Source organism: Maniola hyperantus, chromosome 13 (assembly GCF_902806685.2).
Source record: "Maniola hyperantus chromosome 13, iAphHyp1.2, whole genome shotgun sequence".
NCBI lineage: Eukaryota > Metazoa > Arthropoda > Insecta > Lepidoptera > Nymphalidae > Maniola > Maniola hyperantus.
In genome coordinates, this window is record NC_048548.1 from 3,136,372 (window position 1) to 3,159,445 (window position 23,074).

Sequence of the window (23,074 nt, forward strand, 5' to 3'; positions counted from 1 at the left end):
GTAGGTAATTTTTTTTTTTTAATCTCATCAATCATCATTAACAAATAAGTTTTCATACAAAAAAAATACAATTCACCTCCTGAACGGAAGCTAATTCACATAATATTCTTTACAAATCATTACATTTATAATACTTGAAACTACACAGTAAAAAAATGTATAAAAATAACAATCTAACTTGGTTAACTTTATCTCTAGATTACCTACAGTCCGTACAAAATGACTCCTCACGCGCCATTTTAACTCTATGGGTCAACGGTCAGGTCAAAAGTACGGTTCACCTTTCAAATAAGGACTAAAGACAAAATCGTACTATGACATGAAATTTGACACAAAAAGTAAAAATGGCGCGAGAGGAGTTAAATTTTACGCGTTATACAAGAGAAATTCGAACATTTTTAATTTGACAGTGCATCCAGTGTAAATTTTTGAAGAAACTCATTTGGTTTTTAAAGCCTAGACATAAGTTAAGTTTTATTATACAACAAAAGTTTTCAAAAAAACACTGAGGTTTGCACGCACTACATCTTCGTAGGAGCGGACATAGGAACGGATATTTTTATGATTTCAATTCAAACATATAGATTGTATATATTTTCGAACTCTCCTTTTAAAGCCCTTATTTTGATACCCTACTCGAGGGTCTTGAAAAAAAATTTCTTTTCAGCCCGCACATTAAAATCCGCCATTTTGATTTTTTCTCTATTTTGACTCTATGACGCATCATTTTTATGAAACTCGGTTGAGCCGCATTCTAGCACCTTGGGACCTCAATGTCAGCTATTGTTTTATCGAACTATGTGCCCTGGCAATGGGGATCCACAGTGCCCACCATATATGTACCTATAGGCACTGTGGAACGGGTTATACTGAGCTTTCAAACGCCATAATAATTAAAACATCATGTATACAGTGCGACAAGGCTATCTTGGCGCGTGGTGAAAATCGGAACTAACGTTGCCGTCAAGTGTCCCCTTTGTTCTTGTTTGAATATTCTAAGCCTTTGTTCTCCAACAGCGCCCCCCTGTCAATGTCATTCAAGTGCCAAGAGAGCCTCTTCACACTACTATGAAACCTCCTGAATCACTATGAACATGAGAGCTTGCAGGGGCCGGGCCTCTTGTGGCGCCTTCTGAGATCAGTTTTGCCTGTGGGTCCCCTTCGTAACCCATTTAGATGGTTCTCCCATGGATATCCTCATCACTTTGCCTAATAAGCCGAATAAACTTTCCTTATAGTTATTACGTAGAGCGGAGCGAGACCAATAATTAATCTATGGTTATTATATTACAGCTCTTGTAGTGTATTTGCAAACCAACAATATAATAACTGTTTATTCAAAAACCTAAACCTAAATGCACTGATAAATATAAACTACAGTACCTACTTACAAAACACTACACTGACAAAATGGAAAACATTCCCGCTTATGGACTTAGTCGTAAACACAGACTACAGTAAAGACATAGATAGTCCTGGAGGACAAACGTGATCCTTAAGACCTAAAACTGAAGCAGCGTATGTAACGTGTCACTCATACACATAGTATAAATTCGCAATACGTTTAATACAATGCAAGTGATAAAATCGGCTTTGTTTCTAAAACTGCTTCTAAGGACCTGTCTATACTTTCACTTTAGTCTGTGCTCGTTAATTACTGATTACTGGTATTAGCGTCTAATTTGACTTATTGACTAAAAATGTACAATTTTCTACAAAATTCTTAAAAAAACGTTTAGAATACAACACTTTAAGAGCACCTCAATTCAATTGTTCGGATTAAAGTCTGTAATCAAACGATGCCCTAAGGCGATGTCTACACGAGTGAGCGAATAGCAACGACCACTGCAGTAGAGATATCCTAAATTATAATTATAAATAAAAATTACTTCAGTGTTTAGAGAGAATGTTAGTGTTCAAGTATTTAGTTGTGCATCTAGTACTAGTAAGCCTGTATAAAAGAACGAAAGAAATAATATTCCCAAGCGTGTCGCCGCGATTTTCTCGATCGTGTAGAGACTGCCGAACGCTTATAGCTAAGTACAAAAATATAATTCGAAATCAATTTTACATTAAATTACAACTATATTTAAAGCTGACGCGTAATATCGTCTGATGAAAAGTTGGAATTTCAAACCACTTTTTGTCATTTTTTATATTGCAATACTAGTATCCAAATGGATCAAAAAACTTTGCAGTCTGCGGACTTAATGCCTGATCGCATTACAGAGGCGCTACGCAGCGCTGCACAGCACGGCACAAAACGTCATAATATTATTTCAGTCATTTCGTATGGTGCAGTGCGTGCTAGAGCGACGACGCTGCACAGCGCGTTGCTGCGCGTTGCGTCATAGTTGCCTCCGAGAGATTATTTTGACTTGAAACGACGCGCCTAGCGCCGCTGTAAAGCGGTCCGGCCTTTAAAATCCCCTAAAGGTAGAGATACCTTAGTGTGTCCGCAGCGCATAAACACAACGAAACGCAGTAATTAGACTCAGTTCACACGACATTTTCAACGCACATTTTTGCAGGATAAATCTTACCAAACACGTAGTGGCGAATACATCGAGTAGGTATAATAAAGAACCATGCACGCGTCGATTGTAGTGCAAAAAAACGTATCTATCTGCACAGTTTTAATCGTGTGAATGGTTCTATACTCAGTGTATATGCGCCACTATTTATTCGGTAATATTAATCTTTCAACAAAAAAGGAACATAAGTCTTATCTTCGGTCCCCCTGCCCGAATTTCGGTCATGACGGCCAGTCTTAACGTGGACTAACAAACTAGTTAGTAGATGTGCAGTATAGTGATACTGGGTACGCAAACTCAGGTGCACTCTCATATTCCGATAGGACGGCAATCCGATACCGGAGAGAGATCAGGGCCGACGGCTTTAGGTGCTTTCCGGCATGGCACGGGGCCGTAATACGGCCAACTTCCAACTCAGGGTTGGTACTGAAAACCGCATACTTTTATGGCCCAACTCGGGACTCCAACCCGAGGCCTCATGATCCTCAGCCTCGAATAAGCTAGCCACTAAAGTGTAGACTTATGTAATAGTACTTGTACTAACGCAGCTTTTGACGTCGCAGTATGCGTCGGGTTCATACGACATACACACAAAGGAACTGCTACCTCTCATATCCGTTTCAAGTTCAACCTTCAGGTACAATCATGCGTCACTATATACTATCACTTGGTTATCGACATTACATCTATATATCAGTACCCTTATATAAATGCGAAAGTGTGTTTGTTTGTTGGTTTGTTAGTTTATTGGTTTGTTGGTTTGTCCTTCAATCACGTCGCAACGGTGCAACGGATTTACGTGATTTTTTGCATGGGTATAGATAAAAACCTGGAGAGTCAGCTTTTCCTTTTATTATATAACTAGCTGATGCCCGCGACTTCGTCCGCGTGGAATTAGGTTTTTTTTAAATCCCGTGGGAACTCTTTGATTTTCCGGGATAAAAAGTAGCCTATGTCACTCTCCAGGTCTTTATATATACCCATGCAAAAAATCACGTCAATCCGTTGCACCGTTGCGACGTGATTGAAGGACAAGCCAACAAACCAATAAACCAACAAACCAACAAACAAACACACTTTCGCATTTATAATAAGGGTACTGATTTTAATTTAGGAGTAGATAATATGTAAAGAAAGTAGTTAAGTAAGTGCGATAAGTGTAATGATAATAATTAATGACAAACACTACAACTGGCAGATCTATAAAAAAATATAATTAGATAAGTAGAAACTTCTAAAAGTTATTGTTTCGTATTTTTACGATTTAATCTATATACGAACTAATCACTGTACCAACACTGCTTATATTGATATGTGTATGTATGTTACGACTTACGACACTCAGCCAATGGAGATAACCATGAGTTAAATCGTTTTTATTTATATAATCAACCATCTATTTCTTTCTTTACTGGCAAGGAAAGGATAGAAGATTATTTTATTCTTAACACCCCCTACAACACACTTAACACCCCTAAAAGTTATGTTTTTAATTTTCTAAGGTCTGATTTCTAACCATTAGGAGGTATTGCCTAAACAGAAAATAAAAATGTTGGGCAGCTTTATTTAAGCTATTGAAAATAGCCCCTTATTAACTCTACAAAACCAACAAAATCATTTTTCACTGGCCGACTGTACACATAACTGAGGCCCTAGTGTGAGTTTTCACATCTAATTCGTGACACCGGAATAGGCTAGTTGACACTTTTTTTAAGTTGGTCTTAAATGGTTAATATTTGTCCTATTAGATCGAAAAAATTAACACTATATTTTTTTGCGCCCTAAAAACCGTAAAACTTTAATTTAAAAATATATTTTTCATAGACAGCTGAAAACACTGTCGGCCATGTTTGGCCTATTGATTATCTGTGCTCTGACGTCATGCATTTGTAAACAACAGCATAAACTTCCGTGACATAGGGATGACATTTCTTTGTTTACATATTTAATGACGTCACATCATGGTTGACAGCGTTTTCTGCGTTTCAAATAAAAATAAAAACTGTCTTTTTTAAAATTGGATTTATATATCCATCCTGCGTTTTTAATAATTGTTATTGATATATTTCGTTGTCTTAAGCAAAATACTATAATAAATAATCATTTATTGGACGAAATTAGATATGAGTCAAGTAGCCTATTACATTTACGGCGATTACGCACTGCACTTCCGTTATCAGAGTTCTATCCGTCATCCGTGAGAATGCCAGCGATTATCTACGACAATATTATGTCATAAGCTACCATGCAAAACAATAAAAAAAACGGCCAAGTGCGAGTCGGGCTCGCGCAATGAGGGTTCCGTACTACAGTCGTATTTTTTCGACATTTTGCATGATAATTCAAAAACTATGATGCATAAAAATAAATAAAAATCTGTTTTAGAATGTACAGGTGAGGACCTTTCATATGATACCCCACTTGTTATAGTCACTCACTTCGAAAGTTGAAAATACTAATTATTAGTTCATGACCACAATTTAATTTTTTTGTGTGATCTAACCCTAAATTCACGGTTTTCAGATTTTTCCCCAAATGTCAGCTATAAGATCTACCTACCTGCCAAGTTTCATGATTCTAGGTCAACGGGAAGTACCCTATAGGTTTCTTGACAGACAGACAGACAACAAAGTGATCCTATAAGGGTTCCGTTTTTCCTTTTGAGGTACGGAACCCTAAAAAGGAAAGTATGCTCACGGACTCTGATCGGATGCAGTGCGTAATCGCTCTTAGGGACTTGATGTAGTAAACGCTCTGGGCGCGGGACGCTATGAAGACAAAACATAACATTGTCAAAACATAGTATTGTATGGTGCATTAACTAGAGCACCATACATTTTATCTTCACTGGGTCCGAGGCGTTTGCTATATCAAGTTCCTAAGGCCTCTGATATAAAAATTCTTAGGTAAGACCGTCGCACTTATTATTTATTTCTTACTACTTAAACCAATGAATGAATGTGGAAAACCTCTATGTTCTAGGACTGATTTGTCAATCGCCAAATAAACTTTAACTGACGAATGAATTTAACATCTTTACAGATTTCCTATACAATCACTGTCGAAATATCAAATTTTAATTTATTTATCAGTAAAACATTAAGTTTGCTGTTGAAAAAAATCGGCCCCATCCTAGACCCCGTTCACACAGCATTAAACACCGCATGTTTTTTGCAGGTCTTACCGATTACGTATTGTTGGTAGTTGCGCATAGACTAGGTACAGAGCCGCTCACACCACACGATAAAAACTGTGTACGTTTTCTCGAACTACAAACGTGTTAACGATTGCACCGCTATGTATACTCTAAGTAAAAAAGTACGTCGTCTACTACTAAACTACTACTACTAAAGTAAAACTAGTACTAAAGTAAGTCGTCAATTGACGTTAAATCGTTCCAATATGCAACAGTTGTTGCAACGACAAAGCTCTTAATCTTATTAATTTTCCAATAGCTGTGCTGTACAATATTTTTCTGCAGGTCTTAACACTAAAACGTGTAAACTGCATTTTTATAAATTACGTTACGTATTTTAGTCGCTAGAAATACTTTGGCGCGACTATTTTACCGTGATTTACTTCATTTCATTCATACTTGAAAATCGAACCCACGATTTCAAAAACGCGCAAAGTAAAATACAGTATAATTGCAAATTAGAAACTTTGTGTTGCGAATTGCAATGACAGCTTGATTTAGAATCAGCTCGCACTGCGACATTTGGCCGAGCGACATTTTTCACGCGAAGATATCCTTAGTGTGCCTGCATAAATATCGTGTATTACAGAATTTCGATGAAAATATCGCACAGTTTCTTCCCAGTGTGGACTAGATTCAGTGTGGACTTATTCACTATGACGATAAAAAAATCGTGCGAAAATAATTTTGGGTTTTTTTCGCAGTGTGGGCTAGCCCTTAATTAATACGATTAAAAATCGCGCGAAAGTAATTCACACGCAGATATGTCACACTGACACAGGCTGCTGCGCCAGTATATTAAAATCGCCTTCGTATTGGCTGTGCCTGTACTATACTATACTGTACATAATATGAAATATCTAGAAAATAAAGCTTACGTAACAATGTACTCAAGTAACTAATCAAACCTTACTTTTATGATCCTTCGAACCGGATAGTCGAAATCGTGGTTAAAAAAGCCTCGATTAAGTTTATATATCACTTTTTTCAGTTGAGAATATATTTATGGAGACGTACAATACAAACACATACGTTAATAATTTATGACGCATATCTTCGTTAAGCGGAAATAAGCAACCTTACTTGATTTTCTCTCATTTTTGGAGTGTGTGTCGAAATCTGTAACAAGAAAAGCTTAAATAAATATGTTTATTTCTATACTCAGTAAGTGCACCACTACTACGTATTCGGTCAGATTTATCCTGCACAAAACGTGCGGTGTTAATGCCGTATGAACGGGTTCTTAGGCTGAGTTCACCAGTGCACGCTTGTATGGACGCGTCCGTTTGTCAGTACGCCTGTTATCACGGGTTGTAGTGAACGCCGGACGCATTTTCTGATCTTGATTCTCTATATTGTGTATAAGGTGTTAGTGGGACTTGCGACGTCACACACCTGTGAGCGCGGCCCGCACCGGTGACGTCACGTGTGCTGCGCTAGGAGCGCGTCGATCTGCGCGTGCGCGCTGAGCTGCTCGTGTGCGTCACTGTTGTCGTGCTGCACGCTGCCTGCTGCAGCCTGAGCGAGGGCGAGTGACGACATCACGTGCTGGGGGATGTTGATTTGGACGGGCACTTGGAGGCTCGAACTTGTTGGGACCTGTAAAATTAAAAAATAACTAATTAATTAGATTCACTGAAATGTGAGGATGATGGATCTAGAAATTACTGAAAAGTTTAATTCTGTGTCCCGAGTGACGGCGCACCGCGTATACGGATTGCGGAGCGGATTTTTACGCCGATTTTAATATGGGCCCTAAGATTATGGGCCGTTCAAAACTCCGGACATGTTTAATGCGCCATTGATTCTGCCTGCGCGGTACGCCATCACTCAGGACACAGACTAACATGGCTGGCAGCACATGCGGCGTTGTACTCGAACGAGTTTGTTTGTGAGGGTGGTGTTATCAGCTATGAACTCACGTGTATAGTAATCTCCGGCATCATGGTGTTGGAGCCGGTGGTGATGTTGGTGGTGACGTTGTTGTTGGTGGTCGACTGCATGGTCTTCATGTCCGCGCCGTCGCCGTGAGCGCGCGCTGTCTTGTACTCGTGCGAGCGTGTATGTTTGCGAAGGTGATCTTTGCGGTAGAAACCTGGTGACGGAAATATACGATAAGCTCCAATTCTATTAAATTTGCCGTGAAATTGCAATATGTCCTCTTTGACGAGTGATCCTTCTGTATCTGAAAGTTACTATTAAGTACTAGCTGACCCGGCGAAATTCGTACCGCCTAACAAGTCGATTTAATTTTAATACTTACAATTTTTTAAATTTTTCTCTCCGTAAGAACCATCCTCGTACTTCAAGGAATATTATAAAAAAAGAATTAGCGAAATCGGTTCAGCTGTTCTCGAGATTTGCGATGAGCAACACATTTAGTGATTCATTTTTATACATAGAGATTTTGTAATACAACTGGAATAAGTACAGTTGGATCAGTATGAGCCAAAATTCATACATTTTTATGGACAAGGTCACACTTTAGCACTCTGTACCTTTGCCACACTGTCCGCACATCTCAGTCTTGACGCCGGAGTGTATGACAGCGTGCAAGTTGAGATGCTCGCGCCTCTTGAAGCCCTTCCCGCAAACTCCGCACACGTACGGCCGCTCCGGATTGTGGCCCAATTTATGTCGCTCTAAGTGTTCTTTGCGTTTCAGTCTACAACCAAGAGAATACATTTTTTTATAATATAATGAACCAGTGCGTGTTGACATATAGATCTAAAACATGGCCTCTATGGGCGCCATAAGAAAGCTCTGACTCAGCGGGCGATGGAGAGAGCTATGTTCGGAGTTTCTCTACGTGATCAAATCAGAAATAAGGAGATCTGTAGGAGTCTGTGAGATTATGACATCACCGAAAACTAAAATGATTTCACACCCAGCGACATAGATGCCGCAAATAAACCGTCTTTCGATTATGTGGACGGAGAGGCATCTCCAGTTGTTTCTTTTTGGGGTATGCCATGTTACATTCGGGGCAAAAGATGAGTGTATCATATTCCAGGGTCACTATAAAGACTTGCCGAAGATATCACACTTACCCAGCGCCGCAGATGCCGCAAATAAACCGCCTCTCGATCTTATGGACCGAAAGATGCATCTCGAGTTGTTCCTTTTCGGGATATGCCATGTTACATTCGGGGCAGCAGAAGATGGGTGTCCCATCTGCTGCAGTGGCTATGACGACTTGTCCAGGCTTTGGTCGCGCGGGTTTCGGGGGTTTCTTCTTGTATTTCTTTTTCTTTTTGTTTTGGATTGGCATCTCATGCTCTGGAAGAGAAATTAGACTTGTTAAACTTTCAAGCTTGTATTCTGGAGGATTTAGTGGGTGCTGGCTCTTAGAAAGTTTTCTAGGTTAATCGGAGTTTGGTCCTTAGGAATTTCAGATAGTCTGTTTAAAAAAAATATCCGGGTAAATCCTTTGGTATCGAACTATACCCGCCAACGCTGGTGTGGTGTTTGACCAAATGTTGGTCCTTGGGTCCCGGTCTAATAGCCTGTGTTGCGAAATGTTTAGCTCTGGAGGTGGTGATATTGACACACGCATTTTGATCGACATCGATTTTTCAAACTAAATACATCAAAAAGTTGAGACTATTATTTTATTGTCTGATTGTGTATGGATCAATATCTTTATCAAATGCTCAAAGAACTACAATATAAAGAACCGATAGACGTTCGGGCCCCAAGTTGCTGGAATGACGACCTCGCACTGGAGAGCACAGCGTTGGTCGCCCCCCTCTCCCACCCCCACTAGGTGAACAGACACCAAATGAGTCGCAGAATCCAGGCAGCACAAGAACGCGTGTGGAAGTCCTTACATAAGAACTATATCTATAGGAATTTCATTCCGCTTCACATCGGCCAGTTTAAGGCGCAGTCGCGCACAATACATAACTTCTTATTACAAACATACCTTTGTCAATCCCCGTTTCAATAGTGACGTCGTTTCCCTTTACATCGACCTGGTTATAGCGCAGAAACTATTGTAGCGACAATGCATCTCTTTACATACCTTCGTCCATCCCCGTTTCAATAATGGTATTCTTCTTGTCGTCATCCGTCGTCATTTCCACGTCAATGGTGACGTCGTTTCGCTTCACATCGGCCGGGTTAAGGCGCAGGAACTGTTGGAGCGAGGCGGGGAGGGCTTGTGTTTGCTGTAACAACATTTGCATCACTTCTAAATTTTGCTGTAACAACAATAACAACATTTTTAATTATGCCCTAACCACATAAAATAAAGGAGTTTTTAAATCTTTTAGCTGCTGAAATTGGGATTTTCCTACTTTTGAATTTGATAAATATTATTACTTTATTATAAGCTAGGATAAAAATAATGACGTACGCTGAAAAAATATTAAAATGCGTGCGGTTTCATACAAATTTTCGTTTTGCGAGAAAGGGATAGAAGACCCTCCCACTCCAAAATTAAAATGCCTGTAACTTTGTAAATCTTTGTTGGATTTTATTAATTTTTTCAGTGTACGTCATTATTTTTATCCTAGTTTATAATAAAGTAATAATATTTATCAAATTCAAAAGTAGGCAACTACCCAATTGCACAAATACAGGTGTAGTGTGCAATCTAAACGCATTTTTCGTTCAAAAAAAAAGCAACTATAAAAAACAAAAAGCAACTCAATGTAAAACTTACTTGCGGTGGTAACGTGTTGAGATATTTGACCAGGTCCTGTGAGGAGTTGCCGAGCTGCCAAGGTATGCTCTCACTCGTTTCCGTGCCTTGAGAACTCTCCTGAAGACAACAATAACAAATCAGTGAATGTAACCTCGCAACCTTGGATTTACTTTACGTGATCAAATCAGAAATGAGGAGATCCGTAGGAGAACTAGAGTAACCGACATAGCTCAACGGGTTGCAAAGCTGAAGTGGCAATGGGCAGGTCACATAGTTCGTAAAACCGATAGACGTTGGGGTCCCAGGGTGCTAGAATGGCGACCTCGCACCGGAAGACGCAGCGTTGGAAGACACCCCACTAGGTGGACGGACGACATCAGACCTAGACTCGCAGGGAGCCGCTGGATCCAGGCTGCGCAAGACCGTGGCGTGTGGAAGTCCCTACAAGAGACCTATGTCCAGCAGTGACGTCTATTGGTTGATGATGATGAACCTCGCAAGTCGAAAATGAGTCGGCAAAAAGTTTATTCATAAGTTCCACCGACCATACGCAACCGCCGAGTTTCTTGCTGGTTCTTGTCGGTAGGAACGGCATTCCGCTAGTGGTAAATTAAAGTAGTTGACGATTCCAATGCGCTTACTTAAAGTTTACTTGAATAAAAATATATTCTATTCTATTCTAATCCATTCTATTATATTCTATTCTATTCCATTCAGTTTGTGTTCAGTTCGTTTTTTAGTAGCTATATCACCACTGCCTACGACCTACGTCACTCAATAGATCAGTCTCAATCAATCAATCAATCAAATTATTTATTGCTTATTTGGGTTTACAATGGTCCTTAGTCATAAATTGTGATGGTACAGCCAAATACCTTATATACTAAGGCATGCAATATTATATTAGAATTATTTTATGTAAGTAATTTTAATATTATTTTACATTTGCTTATTTTACAAAATTATATATATATATATATATATATATATATATAAAACCTTGTTACAATCATAAATTAGATAATACATAAATCAATTAGAACACTTAAAACCTTAAAACCTCCTAAGAACAATGTCAATATGGGCTAGAGCTGCCAAATAATTAATTACTCTCAATATTTGATGAATCAATTACATCGTGGAGTTGAGAAATATGGAAGTAGATTTAAAGAGATTGCAACAAAATAACACAACATACAATATACAACTTTATATTACTTGGACCTCACTCAAAAGTTTGGACGACTTTAAAATAATACAATAAATGCTAACATTATGGCAAAAAATATACAAAAACCGGCAATGTGCGAGTCGGACTCGCGCGTCGAGGGTTCCGTACTATAGTCGTATTTTTTCGTCATTTTGCACAATAAATAACGACAACAGAGAACGAAAAGTCAAGTGGTCCAACAAGGGACCATTTTTCCTTTTGAGGTAAGGAACCCTTAAAATGGTTTATATTGCATGCTGAAATGGATAGATGAATAAGAACAGTTACTCACATCGTCATTTTCGTCGCACTCCTCCTTAATAACGACGTTCGTAATTTCGGGGTTGTTATTGACCATCTGCCCCTTAACGTCCGGCCCGTTGATTATTATCTGATTGTTCGGTGTTATGAATACCTGCAAAATGAAAAAACATTTAAAGAACACTGCATCATCATCATTTTGCTCTTCTTCTGCCTCACAAATGAGCGATATAAAAATAAGATCCAATATAACCATTCTTGTCAAGTAATAGATCTAGACTGAACGTTCCTCCATAATATTCTCAAAGGTGTGTGCAGTCTGCCAATCCGCAATTGGCCAGTGTGGCGAACCATTCTTATTCTGAGGGGAGAGCCGTGCTCCGTAGTGGGCCGGCGATGGGTTGATCATGGTTATTTTTTTTTAATTCAGATACAAGTCAGCCCTTGACTGCAATCTCATCTGTTGGTCATCTCAAGTGATGATTCAGTCTAAGATGGAAGCAGGCTAACCTGGAAGGGGTATGGCAGTTTTTATTAAACCCATGCCCCTTTGGTTTCTACACGCCATCGTACCGGAACGCTAAATCGCTTGGCGGCCCAGTTTTGCCGGTAGGGTGGTAACTAGCCACGGCCAAAGCCTCCCACCAGACAAAATGATGACTATACCTGATGTTGTTGCAAGTTTTGCTGCACTTGCTCCTTGCTGTCCTGCGCCTGCTGCGGCTGAATGAGCTGCATCTCTTGCGGCAACGCGGACAGTATTTGCAGACCTGGACAATATATCGTTTACTGTCTCAAATGCCAAAAACACCATTTTAAGGCGCTGTCCTTGATGGAGCTGACGTTTTTTTTTATCTAAATATATAAAAGGAAAAGGTGACTGACTGACTGACCGATTTATCAATGCACAGCTCAAACTAAAAAAAGAAAGAATTTATGAAAATTCAACCCCTAATGGGGTGAAATAGGAGTTTGAAATATGTGTAGTCCACGCAGACGAAGTCGCGAGCATAAGCTAGTTGGAATATAATTAAGTTATATTGAATCTTCGCTATGTTGAAAGAATTTTAATTCAATTTTTTTTTGACGAATTTCATGAATAGCAATGGCAAATTCTCTACTAGCAACACTGTCACCTGAACAGATAAGTTGGTGGCACGTTTGTCTCTGGGGTAGAAACAACATTTATTTATAAATAAATGGATAAATTATTATTATTTTTAGGATTCCGTAGCTCAAAAGGAAAAACGGAACCCTTATAGGATCACTTTGTTGTCTGTCTGTCTGTCTGTCTGTCAAGAAACCTACGGGGTACTTCCCGTTGATCTAGAATCATGAAATTTGGCAGGTAGGTAGGTGAATATAGGGTCAGATCACACAAAAAAAATTAAATTGTTGTCATGAACTAATAATTAGTATTTTCAATTTTCGAAGTGAGATAACTATATCAAGTGGGGTATCATATGAAAGTTCTTAACTTGTGCATTCTAAAACAGATTTTTATTTATTTTTATGCATCATAGTTTTTGAATTATCGGGCAAAATATCGAAAAAATACGACTCTAGTACAGAACCCTCGTTGCGCGAGCCTGACTCGCACTTGGCCGGTTTTTTAGTCATAATGTTACCAAAATAGGTTTGAATGATGGTGGTTGGGTACAATACAACATGAAAAGTTAGATAAAAGTGCAAAACAATATGAATGACAAGTGAATAATAAATAAAGTGGCAAAATATTAGAACACAAATTATATTTAGCAAAGTCTAATCACCTGTTCGCATCCTGTATGTACCTGGACATAAATTTATTATTATTTTTGTTTAAAAATTTAAAATTATCCTTTCAGTACAATTTTTTCTATTCTTTATTAATTAATATTTGAGCCTCAATAGCTCAACGGGTACAGGAGTGGACTGAAAACCGAAAGGTCGACGGTTCAAACCCCGCCCGTTACACTATTGTCGTACCTACTCCTAGCACAAGATTTACGCTTAGTTGGAGAGGAAAGCGGAATATTAGTCATTTAACATGGCTAATATTCTTTCAAAAAAAAAAAGTATTTCCAACATTGACTTAGAGCATTTTATTTCAATGATTTCCAACTATAAACTAAACTAATTCTTTTAATCCTTAGAATACCTTGGAAACAGACATTCTTTATTCCTTTCTCTGGGGTTTTATTAATTAGTACTTTCAAACTAGCCCTATATCCAAATTAATAATAGGGTTCTCGGTTACGTGATTCTCAATACGGTATTTGACAACTACCTACTTAGTCAAATCAGTAACTTTTTATCAAACGCCAAAACGCGCACTTAGTATAGTAATACTGGAATGTGACGTCACATCATAATGAGTAATGACGTACTTTTTTAGTTTAATCGAAAATTAAAAATGGTCATTACACTTAAAACTAACAAAGGACGTGAATTTTACGTATTTTGGAATACCATCTATTTAATAATCATCAGTACCCTTATTATAAATGCAAAAGTGTGTTTGTTTGTTGGTTTGTTGGTTAATTGGTTTGTTAGTTTGTCCTTCAATCACGTCGCAGCGGTGCAACGGATTGACGTGATTTTTTGCATGGGTATAGATAAAGACCTGCAGAGTGACATAGGCTACTTTTTATCCCGGAAAGTAAGAGTTCCCACGGGATTTTTAAAAAACCTAATTCCACGCAGACGAAGTCGCGGGCATCAGCTAGTTGAGATTTTTTTTTTTTGTTGTAGACCCAATTACGTAACAAAGAGAGCCCAATATTAACTTCTCTCCGTGGGTAAAGTAGTAAAGTTAGGAGTTTAGGCAAGAACTAACCTTCAGGCAGCGAGTTTCCAATAAGCTGTATTCCACCGCCGTCATTCGCGTCAGGCGAGTATGCTAGTGTGAGAACAGCACCACCTGCAAAATGTTTCTGTTTTAAAATACTATTTTATACATGGCATAATCTTGTACCTATATCAAATATTTGAAAAGAGCAACCGCCGAGTTTCTTGCTGGTTCTTCTCGGTAGGAAAGGCATTCCGAACCAGTGGTAGATGCATCCGACCATTCGAAAGTACTTGTAAAAGTTTATTTTAATAAAAAAGATTTTTATTTTATTTTTATTTTTATTTTAGACATCAGAACTAAGCCACACTTCCCGACAGTTAGGGAACTTCTAATAAAATTTCGAGGCTTCAACGTCACTGGCAGACGTCAAATGTTAGTACATTTGACTCTAGGTAGTCCTATTTCTTTGATGAACGTCACCCATAGCCGCAATAACATCCGCGTGGACTACACAAATTTCAAACCCCTATTTTACCCTGTTAGGGGTTGAATTTTCAAAAAAAACCCTTTCTTAGCAGATGTCTATGTCGTAATAGCTGTTTGCATGCAAAATTTCAACTAAATCCGTCCAGTAGTTTGAGCTGTACGTTGATAATTGATGATAGCCGCGACTGCGTGGATTTAGGTTTTTTAAAAATCCCTTGAGAACTCTTTTATTTTCCGGGATAAAAGGTAGCCTATGTCCTTCCCCGGGATGTAAGCTACCTCTGTACCAAATTTCATCAAAATCGGTTAAACCATTGAGCGGTGAAAAGCTAGCAGACAGACAGACACATTTTCGCATTTATAATATTAGTATGGAAGTATGGATTATGGAATTAACTTAATTAGTGTAAGATCAATACCTCTTTCTTACCTTGTTGGAAGCCCTGGATGGGTATCTGCATTTGGTACTTGGGCTGTTGCTGTTGCAATGTCATGTTTGGACCCAACACTTGGATTTGCACGGTTGGCTGAGGATCTCCTGTGAAAAAAAGTTGAAACTTGCCTTTTAGTCGATTTAATTAGGTACCTACCTAATTTATCAGAAGTTTTTTTTTATAAAGTCAGATACAAGTTAGCCCTTGACTGCAATCTCACCTGATGGTAAGTGACGATGCAGTCTAAGATGGGAGCGGGCTAACCTGGAAGGAGTATGGCAGTTTTTACTAAACCCATACGCCTTTGGTTTCTACACGGCATCGTACCGGAACGCTAAATCGCTTGGCGGCACGGCTTTGCCAGTAGGGTGGTAACTAGCCACGGCCGAGGCCTCCCACCAGACCAGACCAGAAATTTAGAAATTATAAAATTCCAAATCCCTGCCAGGAATCGAACCCGGGACCTCCCACTAATAAGACCACAGCGCTTACCACTGCGCCAGGGAGGTCGTCAAAGTTGTCTGGCAGAAAACTTTTAACGATGGGGACATCAGTATTCAGTAGCGTACATCCGATTCAACAACATTCTGACAAGTAAGCTTGTCTGTGGCATCTAAAACATCCATACCAAAAAATAAAAAAACCGGCCAAGTGCGAGTCAGGCTCGCTCGCCGAGGGTTCCGTAGTACAGTCGTATTTTTTCGTCATTTTGCACGATAAATCAAAAACTATGATTCATAAAAATAAATAAAAATCTGTTTTAGAATCCACAGGTGAAGCCCTTTCATATGATACCCCACTTGATATAGTTATCTTACTTTGATAATGGAAAATACTATTTATATTTCATGACCACAATTTAATTTTTTTGTGTGGTGTAATCACAAGTTCACGGTTTTCAGATTTTTCCCCAAATGTCAGCTATAAGATCTACCTACCTGCCAAATTTCATGATTCTAGGTCAACGGGAAGTACCCTGTAGGTTTCTTGACAGACAAGCAGACAGACAGACAACAAAGTGATTCTATAAGGGTTCCGTTTTTCTTTTTTGAGGTACGGAACCCTAAAAAGGGATAAAGGTTTTTTTTTTTTTTTATTCAGATACAAGTTAGCCCTTGACTGCAATCTCACCTGGTGGTAAGTGATGATGCAGTCTAAGATGATAGCGGGCTAACCTGGAAGGGGTATGGCAGTTTTTATTAAACCCATACCCCTTTGGTTTCTACACGGCATCGTACCGGAACGCTAAATCGCTTGGCGGCACGGCTTTGCCGGTAGGGTGGTAACTAGCCACGGCCGAGGCCTCCCACCAGACCAGACCAGAAATTTAGAAATTATAAAATTCCAAATCCCTGCCAGGAATCGAACCCGGGACCTCCCACTAATAAGATCACAGCGCTTACCACTGCGCCAGGGAGGTCGTCAAAGTTGTCTGGCAGAAAACTTTTAACGATGGGGACATCAGTATTCAGTAGCGTACAATCGTACATCCGATTCAACAACATTCTGACAAGTAAGCTTGTCTGTGGCATCTAAAACATCCATACCAAAAAATAAAAAAACCGGCCAAGTGCGAGTCAGGCTCGCTCGCCGAGGGTTCCGTAGTACAGTCGTATTTTTTCGTCATTTCAACGGGAAGTACCCTGTAGGTTTCTTGACAGACAAGCAGACAGACAGACAACAAAGTGATTCTATAAGGGTTCCGTTTTTCTTTTTTGAGGTACGGAACCCTAAAAAGGGATGAAGGTTACGTACCGGGTTTGGTCCCCGGCAAGGCGATAGGAACGGATATAAGTTGCGGCGTGCCCTGCAGCGAGCTGCCGTCGATCGTGCGCAAGTACTGAACACCGTCGCCCATGTTCACTCCGCCCACCATGCCCACCACCTGTAAAGAAAATTTTAAAAATGGTTAAGGATTAGAGATAGGATTAGCCTATCTTTCGGTTTCGCCAAACTTATTAGGGATCGTCTATTGGCATCATGGGAAAGACTTCCATACTAATATTATAAATGCGAAAGTGTGTCTGTCTGTCTGTCTGTCTGCTAGCCTTTCACGGGCCATCCGTCTAACCGATTTTGACGAAATTTGGCACAGCGATAGCTTGCAACCTGGGGAAGGACAATGGCTACTATTTATCCCGATAAATCAAAGAGTTCCCACGGGATTTTTAAAAATTTAAATCCACGCGTACGAAGTTGCAGGCATCATCTAGTAAAGAATAAAGTGTAAAAATTAGTCTTTCGCCATACCTACTTATTAAAAGGTAGGCAATAAATTTAAATAAAGTGATGGACACTCCTATAATATGATGAACTAGTTACTAGACTATATAGAGGGTCAAATCGTATGGCGGCTTAAACAGGCTGTATCGGGTTGATGTATAAATCTGCTAAATAATTAAAATTGACTAGTACTATTATAGAATGGCATTACCTAATTTAAAATGCGTTGATTTTGTTTACAAATTTATACACAACTAAAAAGGTAGGTAACACTGCATATTGTGTGATTTACAGCAAACCAAAAATTCTACTAGACTAGCTGATGCCCGCGACTTCGTCCGCGTGAACTTAGGGTTTTTAAAAATCCCGTGGGACCTCTTTGATTTTCCGGGATAAAAAGTAGCCTATGTCACTCTCCAGGTCTTTATCTATACCCATGCAAAAAATCACCTCATTCCGTTGCACCGTTGCGACGTGATTGAAGGACAAACCAACAAACAAACACACTTTCGCATTTAAAATAAGGGTACTAATGATTTTAGCATTTAAACTACCGTGAGTGATTTCCATTCTAAATAATATCTGTCCCGGCTGTACTCACGTGTGTAGTCGACGTTAGCCCGACTAGTTTCGAACCCATACGGGGTCCTTTTTCACCCCTCCCCGTACGTCCGGGAACGGACTCCCTTGAAAAAGGACCTAGTATGGGTTCGAAACTAGTCGGGCTAACGTCGACTACACACGTGAGTACAGCCGGGACAGATATTATTTAGAATGGTACTAATGATGTCCCGACTCACACCATTATTTTTTCTTTTATATCTTTAAATTTATCTGTATCACGACCGATAAAGATTATAGTTTTTGGATCAACGTCACGATTCACGACAGATGGCAGTCGAACCAAATAAGGTCTGAATAGAACCCTGATAAATAAAACCCGTTCAATGGCTAGAAAAGACCCCTTTTTAAACAGCAAGGTCGTTCTACAGCTAGGAAAGGGGCGCCCCTTTAAAAATTTGCATATTTGAAAAAAACAAGACAGTCTTCACCCGCCGCTTTATCTAAATATATAAAAGGAAAAGGTGACTGACTGACTGACTGACTGATCTATCAACGCACAGCTCAAACTATTGGACGGATCGGGCTGAAATTTGGAATGCAGATAGCTATTATGACGTAGGCATCCGCTAAGAAAGGGTTTTTGGAAATTCAACCCCTAAAGGGGTGAAATAGGGGTTTGAAATTTGTGTAGTCTACGCGGACGAAGTCGCGAGCATAAGCTAGTTAAATAATAAAATATCAAAATGCATGAATTAAGATATACCTACATTTATTTTATTCATGCATTTGACTGAATTTTAGTCAGAAATTTTTAACAACAATAGGTACGATTGTTTCAGGGTTCTTATGAGAAAAATCTATAGTTGCAACTTGCGGAAGTGAAAGTTATGACCACATAGCCATATTTCTGCAATATTATTAGGTAATACAATAGTACCTGAAAGCCGCCTCCGAATGATATTTTTAGATTAACCAAATATTGGAAGTGGTTGAACTCTCACCTTTTATGAGCTCGCATGTTCTATTACTTGACAGGGAACTAAGCCTAAACGGTCTAAACTAAATTTATTTTTGTAAAATTAACTAGAGTAAGATGTTTATAATTTACTAGCTTTATGCTCGCGACTTCGTCCGCGTGGACTACACAAATTTCGAACCCCTATTTCACCCCCTTGGGGGTTGAATGTTCAAGGATCCTTTCTTAGCGCATGCCTACGTAATAATAGCTATCTGCATGCCAAATTTCAGGCCGATCCGTCCAGTAGTTTGAGCTGCGCGTTGATAGATCAGTCAGTCAGTCAACTTTTCCTTTTATATATTTAGACTAGCTCATACCCGCTACTTCGTCCGCGTGGACTACACAAATTTCAAACACCTATTTCCCCCCCTTAGGGGTTGATCTTTCAAAAATCCTTTCTTAGCGGATGCCTACGTCATAAAAGCTATCTGCATGCCAAATTTCAGCCCGATCCGTCTAGTAGTTTGAGCTGTGTGTTGATAGATCAGTCAGTCAGTCAATCAGTCAGTCAGTCAGTCAGCTTTTCCTTTTATATATTTAGACTAGCTCATACCCGCCACTTCGTCCGCGTGGACTAAACAAATTTCAAACACCTATATCCCCCCCTTAGGGGTTGATCTTTCAAAAATCCTTTCTTGGCGGATGCCTACGTTATAGCTCATAATAGCTATCTGCATGCCAAGTTTCAGCCCAATCCGTCCAGTAGTTTGAGCTGTATGTTGATAGATCAGTCAGTCCGTCCTTTTATATAATTTTAGATTATGCAACAGAGAGAGAGAGCCCTATACTAACTTCTCTCCATGGATAGAGTATAGTGAGAGGCTCATTACCTGTGATAGAGCAGTTCCATTATTGGTCATATTCTGCTGTATCTTCGTTACAGGCATCTGGCCCCCAGTTGTCACGAAGTGAGTCCCTGGACCACCGACTGCCTGGAACGCAGCAAAATTCATCTCCGAGTCTTCGTCACTGAAAACAAAGATGTCAATTTTTTATTTACTATTCGGCTACTTTTAATAAAATTATATAAAACATTAACTTAACATGTTTTAAGTAGTAAGTAAGAATATCATAGTAATTTTATAAAAATTACAATATTTTTTTATATTGCCATTTTTAAATTATATTTCTGTTTTATAAGGAAAACGGTGAATCGAATTAGATATTATATTATATACATCGGGAATATCTGTAATGAGCTCCAATCTTTATTGATTATAAACAGGAAAACTCAGTCATAGGCTCTACAAGTTATTTTGAGTCATCAATTGGTGTGTTATAACCCGTTGAGAAAGTTACAAATTCAACGGGCTGCTAACAAATGATATAGGTTGCTAGTTGTTTCCTACTTTCTTAACTACCTATTGCAATAATAATAACTATTGCAATACTATATTCATTAAGTATTATAACTAATTTGAATTACATTTATATTGAAGTGTATATTTAGTGGCTAGTTAACCCTTTAAGTTTAATTTTTTTGTGATTGGTCACCTTTGCTCAGTAAATAGCAAGTCAAAAATTTATCAGAGATTTGGAATATGTACCTATACATAACAGTTTTAAAAATTATGGAACCACTTTAGATGATCTGTTTCAATTTTTATCTTTACTCAGGGATTAAAGAGGAGCGTTCAAAAACTGTAGCAACTCAAAATTTTACTGTAAAAAATGTACTTAACTCAAAAATTTAAAAGTAACTTTCTATCATTAAATTGATGATATTTTCATAGGTAGTTAAAATTAATGTTGGTAGCTGGCACCCTATTCTATGGTAGGTATTATGGTAATTAGAATTTTCTTTTTATGCAAAGTAGGTAGGTATTCTGATTTCTGTATTAGTATTTAAAAATACTTCTATGCAGAACTTAGGTACCCACACACTTATTAGGGTTACAGCCTAGGACATATGTAAGGGAAGATAAATGTATTAATGAAAAATAATTGGTCCCCTACCAAGAGGCATCGTCTCTTGAGGGCATTTTCTGCATATCACACATTCTTCACCCACTTTTCGGCCGCAGCGGGTGAAAAGAAACCACTGTCCCACTTGAGTCACTAACCACCGTATCCCCACGCGATCCCACTACCGGCCATCGGGACTACACTGGGAACGATGGTAGGGGCCAGGGCACACCACTACCGACCACCAAGCACGAAACACTAAAATTACTTCAGCGAGCGAGATTCGCCTCTCACCGATGATCGCGACTATGAAGAAAGTGGGTTAAAGAAAGTTTTTTGTGCAGACCCGAGCCGATTCTTGACTGGTTTAGTCTGTTCGGTTGTGCGCAGATTCGAGTGTATGTTCGTATAGTTACTACTCGACTTGGTTTGATGCTCACTTTCTCTTTGCCGTACTTTCACAAGCAAGGCGAGGTGTGGTTGTGGTTCAGTTACTGTAGGAAGCCTGTTAGTTGGGTAATCGTCTTGTTACATACCAACTTTGGATTTGTATGTATGTGTTTGTGTGTCTAGAATCTCTACATATGAATAGTTTAACTTTTAATTAATCTCCGATACGTAACTCGCTGTTCGATTGTATTTTGTAATTTTAGCGATCAGTGGCGTTGGTTTAACTTTAGAATTATTGAGATGTCGCATGTTAAAATTGCGCGCCTTAACTTTTAAATTTTTAATTTAGGTATTTTCCATGGAAAATTTTGGATAGGTACCTATTGCAAATTAAACTCTGGCACCCCCAGCCAGAGTTTATTTGCAATATCTCAACTGACTTTGACAAATATTATCATTTTCATTACATGCGGTGTTTTCTAGGTGTTTTATTTTGATAAATTATGACTTGTGACGTTATTTATGTAAAAAACAAAAGTTAACTACCTACTGCACGAGTTATTAAATTAGGTACAATTTAATAACTCATGCAGTAGTTAACTTTTGTTTGTTGTATGTATCTTTAATAACTTGAGATAGATTGACAGGTTTATATTTTTCATTGCAAGACTAATCACTAACGAGATATAAATAAGTATAACAATTTGAACATTTGAACTTTGATACAAGGTCAGCCCAACTCAAAGTGACTGTAGCATAGCATGCAGCGAACGAAACAAAGAAATTCTTATTTCTTACAAATGGCCGTTTTTGTACGAGACTCAGTTACGCAATGGAGGGATTTTTCTCGTGTTTTAATTCATAAATTTTCGTTTGTTTCCGTTCGTAGGCGGAACTTACGGAAGATACAAGGTTGTTCACCCCTACCAGTTCCTTTTGCCCAGCTGAGTGTCCATACCATCACGATTCACGCGGCGCGATTCGCATCCCCACCAAGATGCGGGATCCCCTCCATATGCTTTTCGATACACCAAATCACTCCCGCTCCCGACTCCTTCCCTTCCACCACCGCCAGGAAAATCGCGAGAGGAGGGGTTGCACGGCCCTCTCGGTTCGCCCGGCACTCTCGCCACAACACTCAGGGACGGCCACGCGCCCGTCTAACGGTACAACAAAGTACCGCTTCCAAAATAAGGTCACGGATATTCACACGTTACGAGATTATTCGACATTCATTTACTCACCTCACACCGTTGATAAATTACACCCACCAAAAAGTCAAGTTTTTATAATTTACTAATAATAACTTCATATAAAATTTACGATTCATTAGAAGCGACGTAAATAAAAACGCTGCCTGTCACACAACAAATGAAATCCGCCATTACTATTTCAGCGTTTAGAAAACTTGACGCCAGGTGGCGCACTAATA

General features: G+C 39.0%; 1 protein-coding gene across 8 annotated transcripts; it reads right to left on the reverse strand.

Moving 5' to 3' along the window:
- On the reverse strand, nucleotides 1-23,043 carry LOC117987956 (uncharacterized). 8 transcript variants are annotated; one of them, XR_011237428.1, is made up of 16 exons: nucleotides 22,887-23,043; nucleotides 20,178-20,316; nucleotides 17,298-17,427; nucleotides 15,539-15,646; nucleotides 14,668-14,751; nucleotides 13,622-13,642; nucleotides 12,516-12,619; nucleotides 11,881-12,003; nucleotides 10,397-10,495; nucleotides 9,755-9,932; nucleotides 8,781-9,009; nucleotides 8,229-8,395; nucleotides 7,653-7,825; nucleotides 7,126-7,329; nucleotides 4,679-6,849; nucleotides 1-4,228 (listed from the first exon to the last, which is right to left on the reverse strand). XR_011237428.1 is itself a non-coding variant. In XM_034975035.2 (15 exons), the coding sequence occupies exons 1-14, from the start codon at nucleotides 22,596-22,598 to the stop codon at nucleotides 7,153-7,155; spliced, it is 1,761 nt and encodes a 586-aa protein (XP_034830926.1). In that variant the 5' UTR covers nucleotides 22,599-22,832; the 3' UTR covers nucleotides 1-6,849; nucleotides 7,126-7,152. The 8 variants fall into 8 exon arrangements, 1 of the variants encoding a protein (XP_034830926.1); XR_011237427.1 differs by lacking the exon at nucleotides 22,887-23,043 and adding an exon at nucleotides 22,570-22,832 and having other exon boundaries at nucleotides 9,755-9,899; XR_011237425.1 differs by lacking the exon at nucleotides 22,887-23,043 and adding an exon at nucleotides 22,570-22,832.
- Nucleotides 23,044-23,074: the final 31 nt, after the last annotated feature.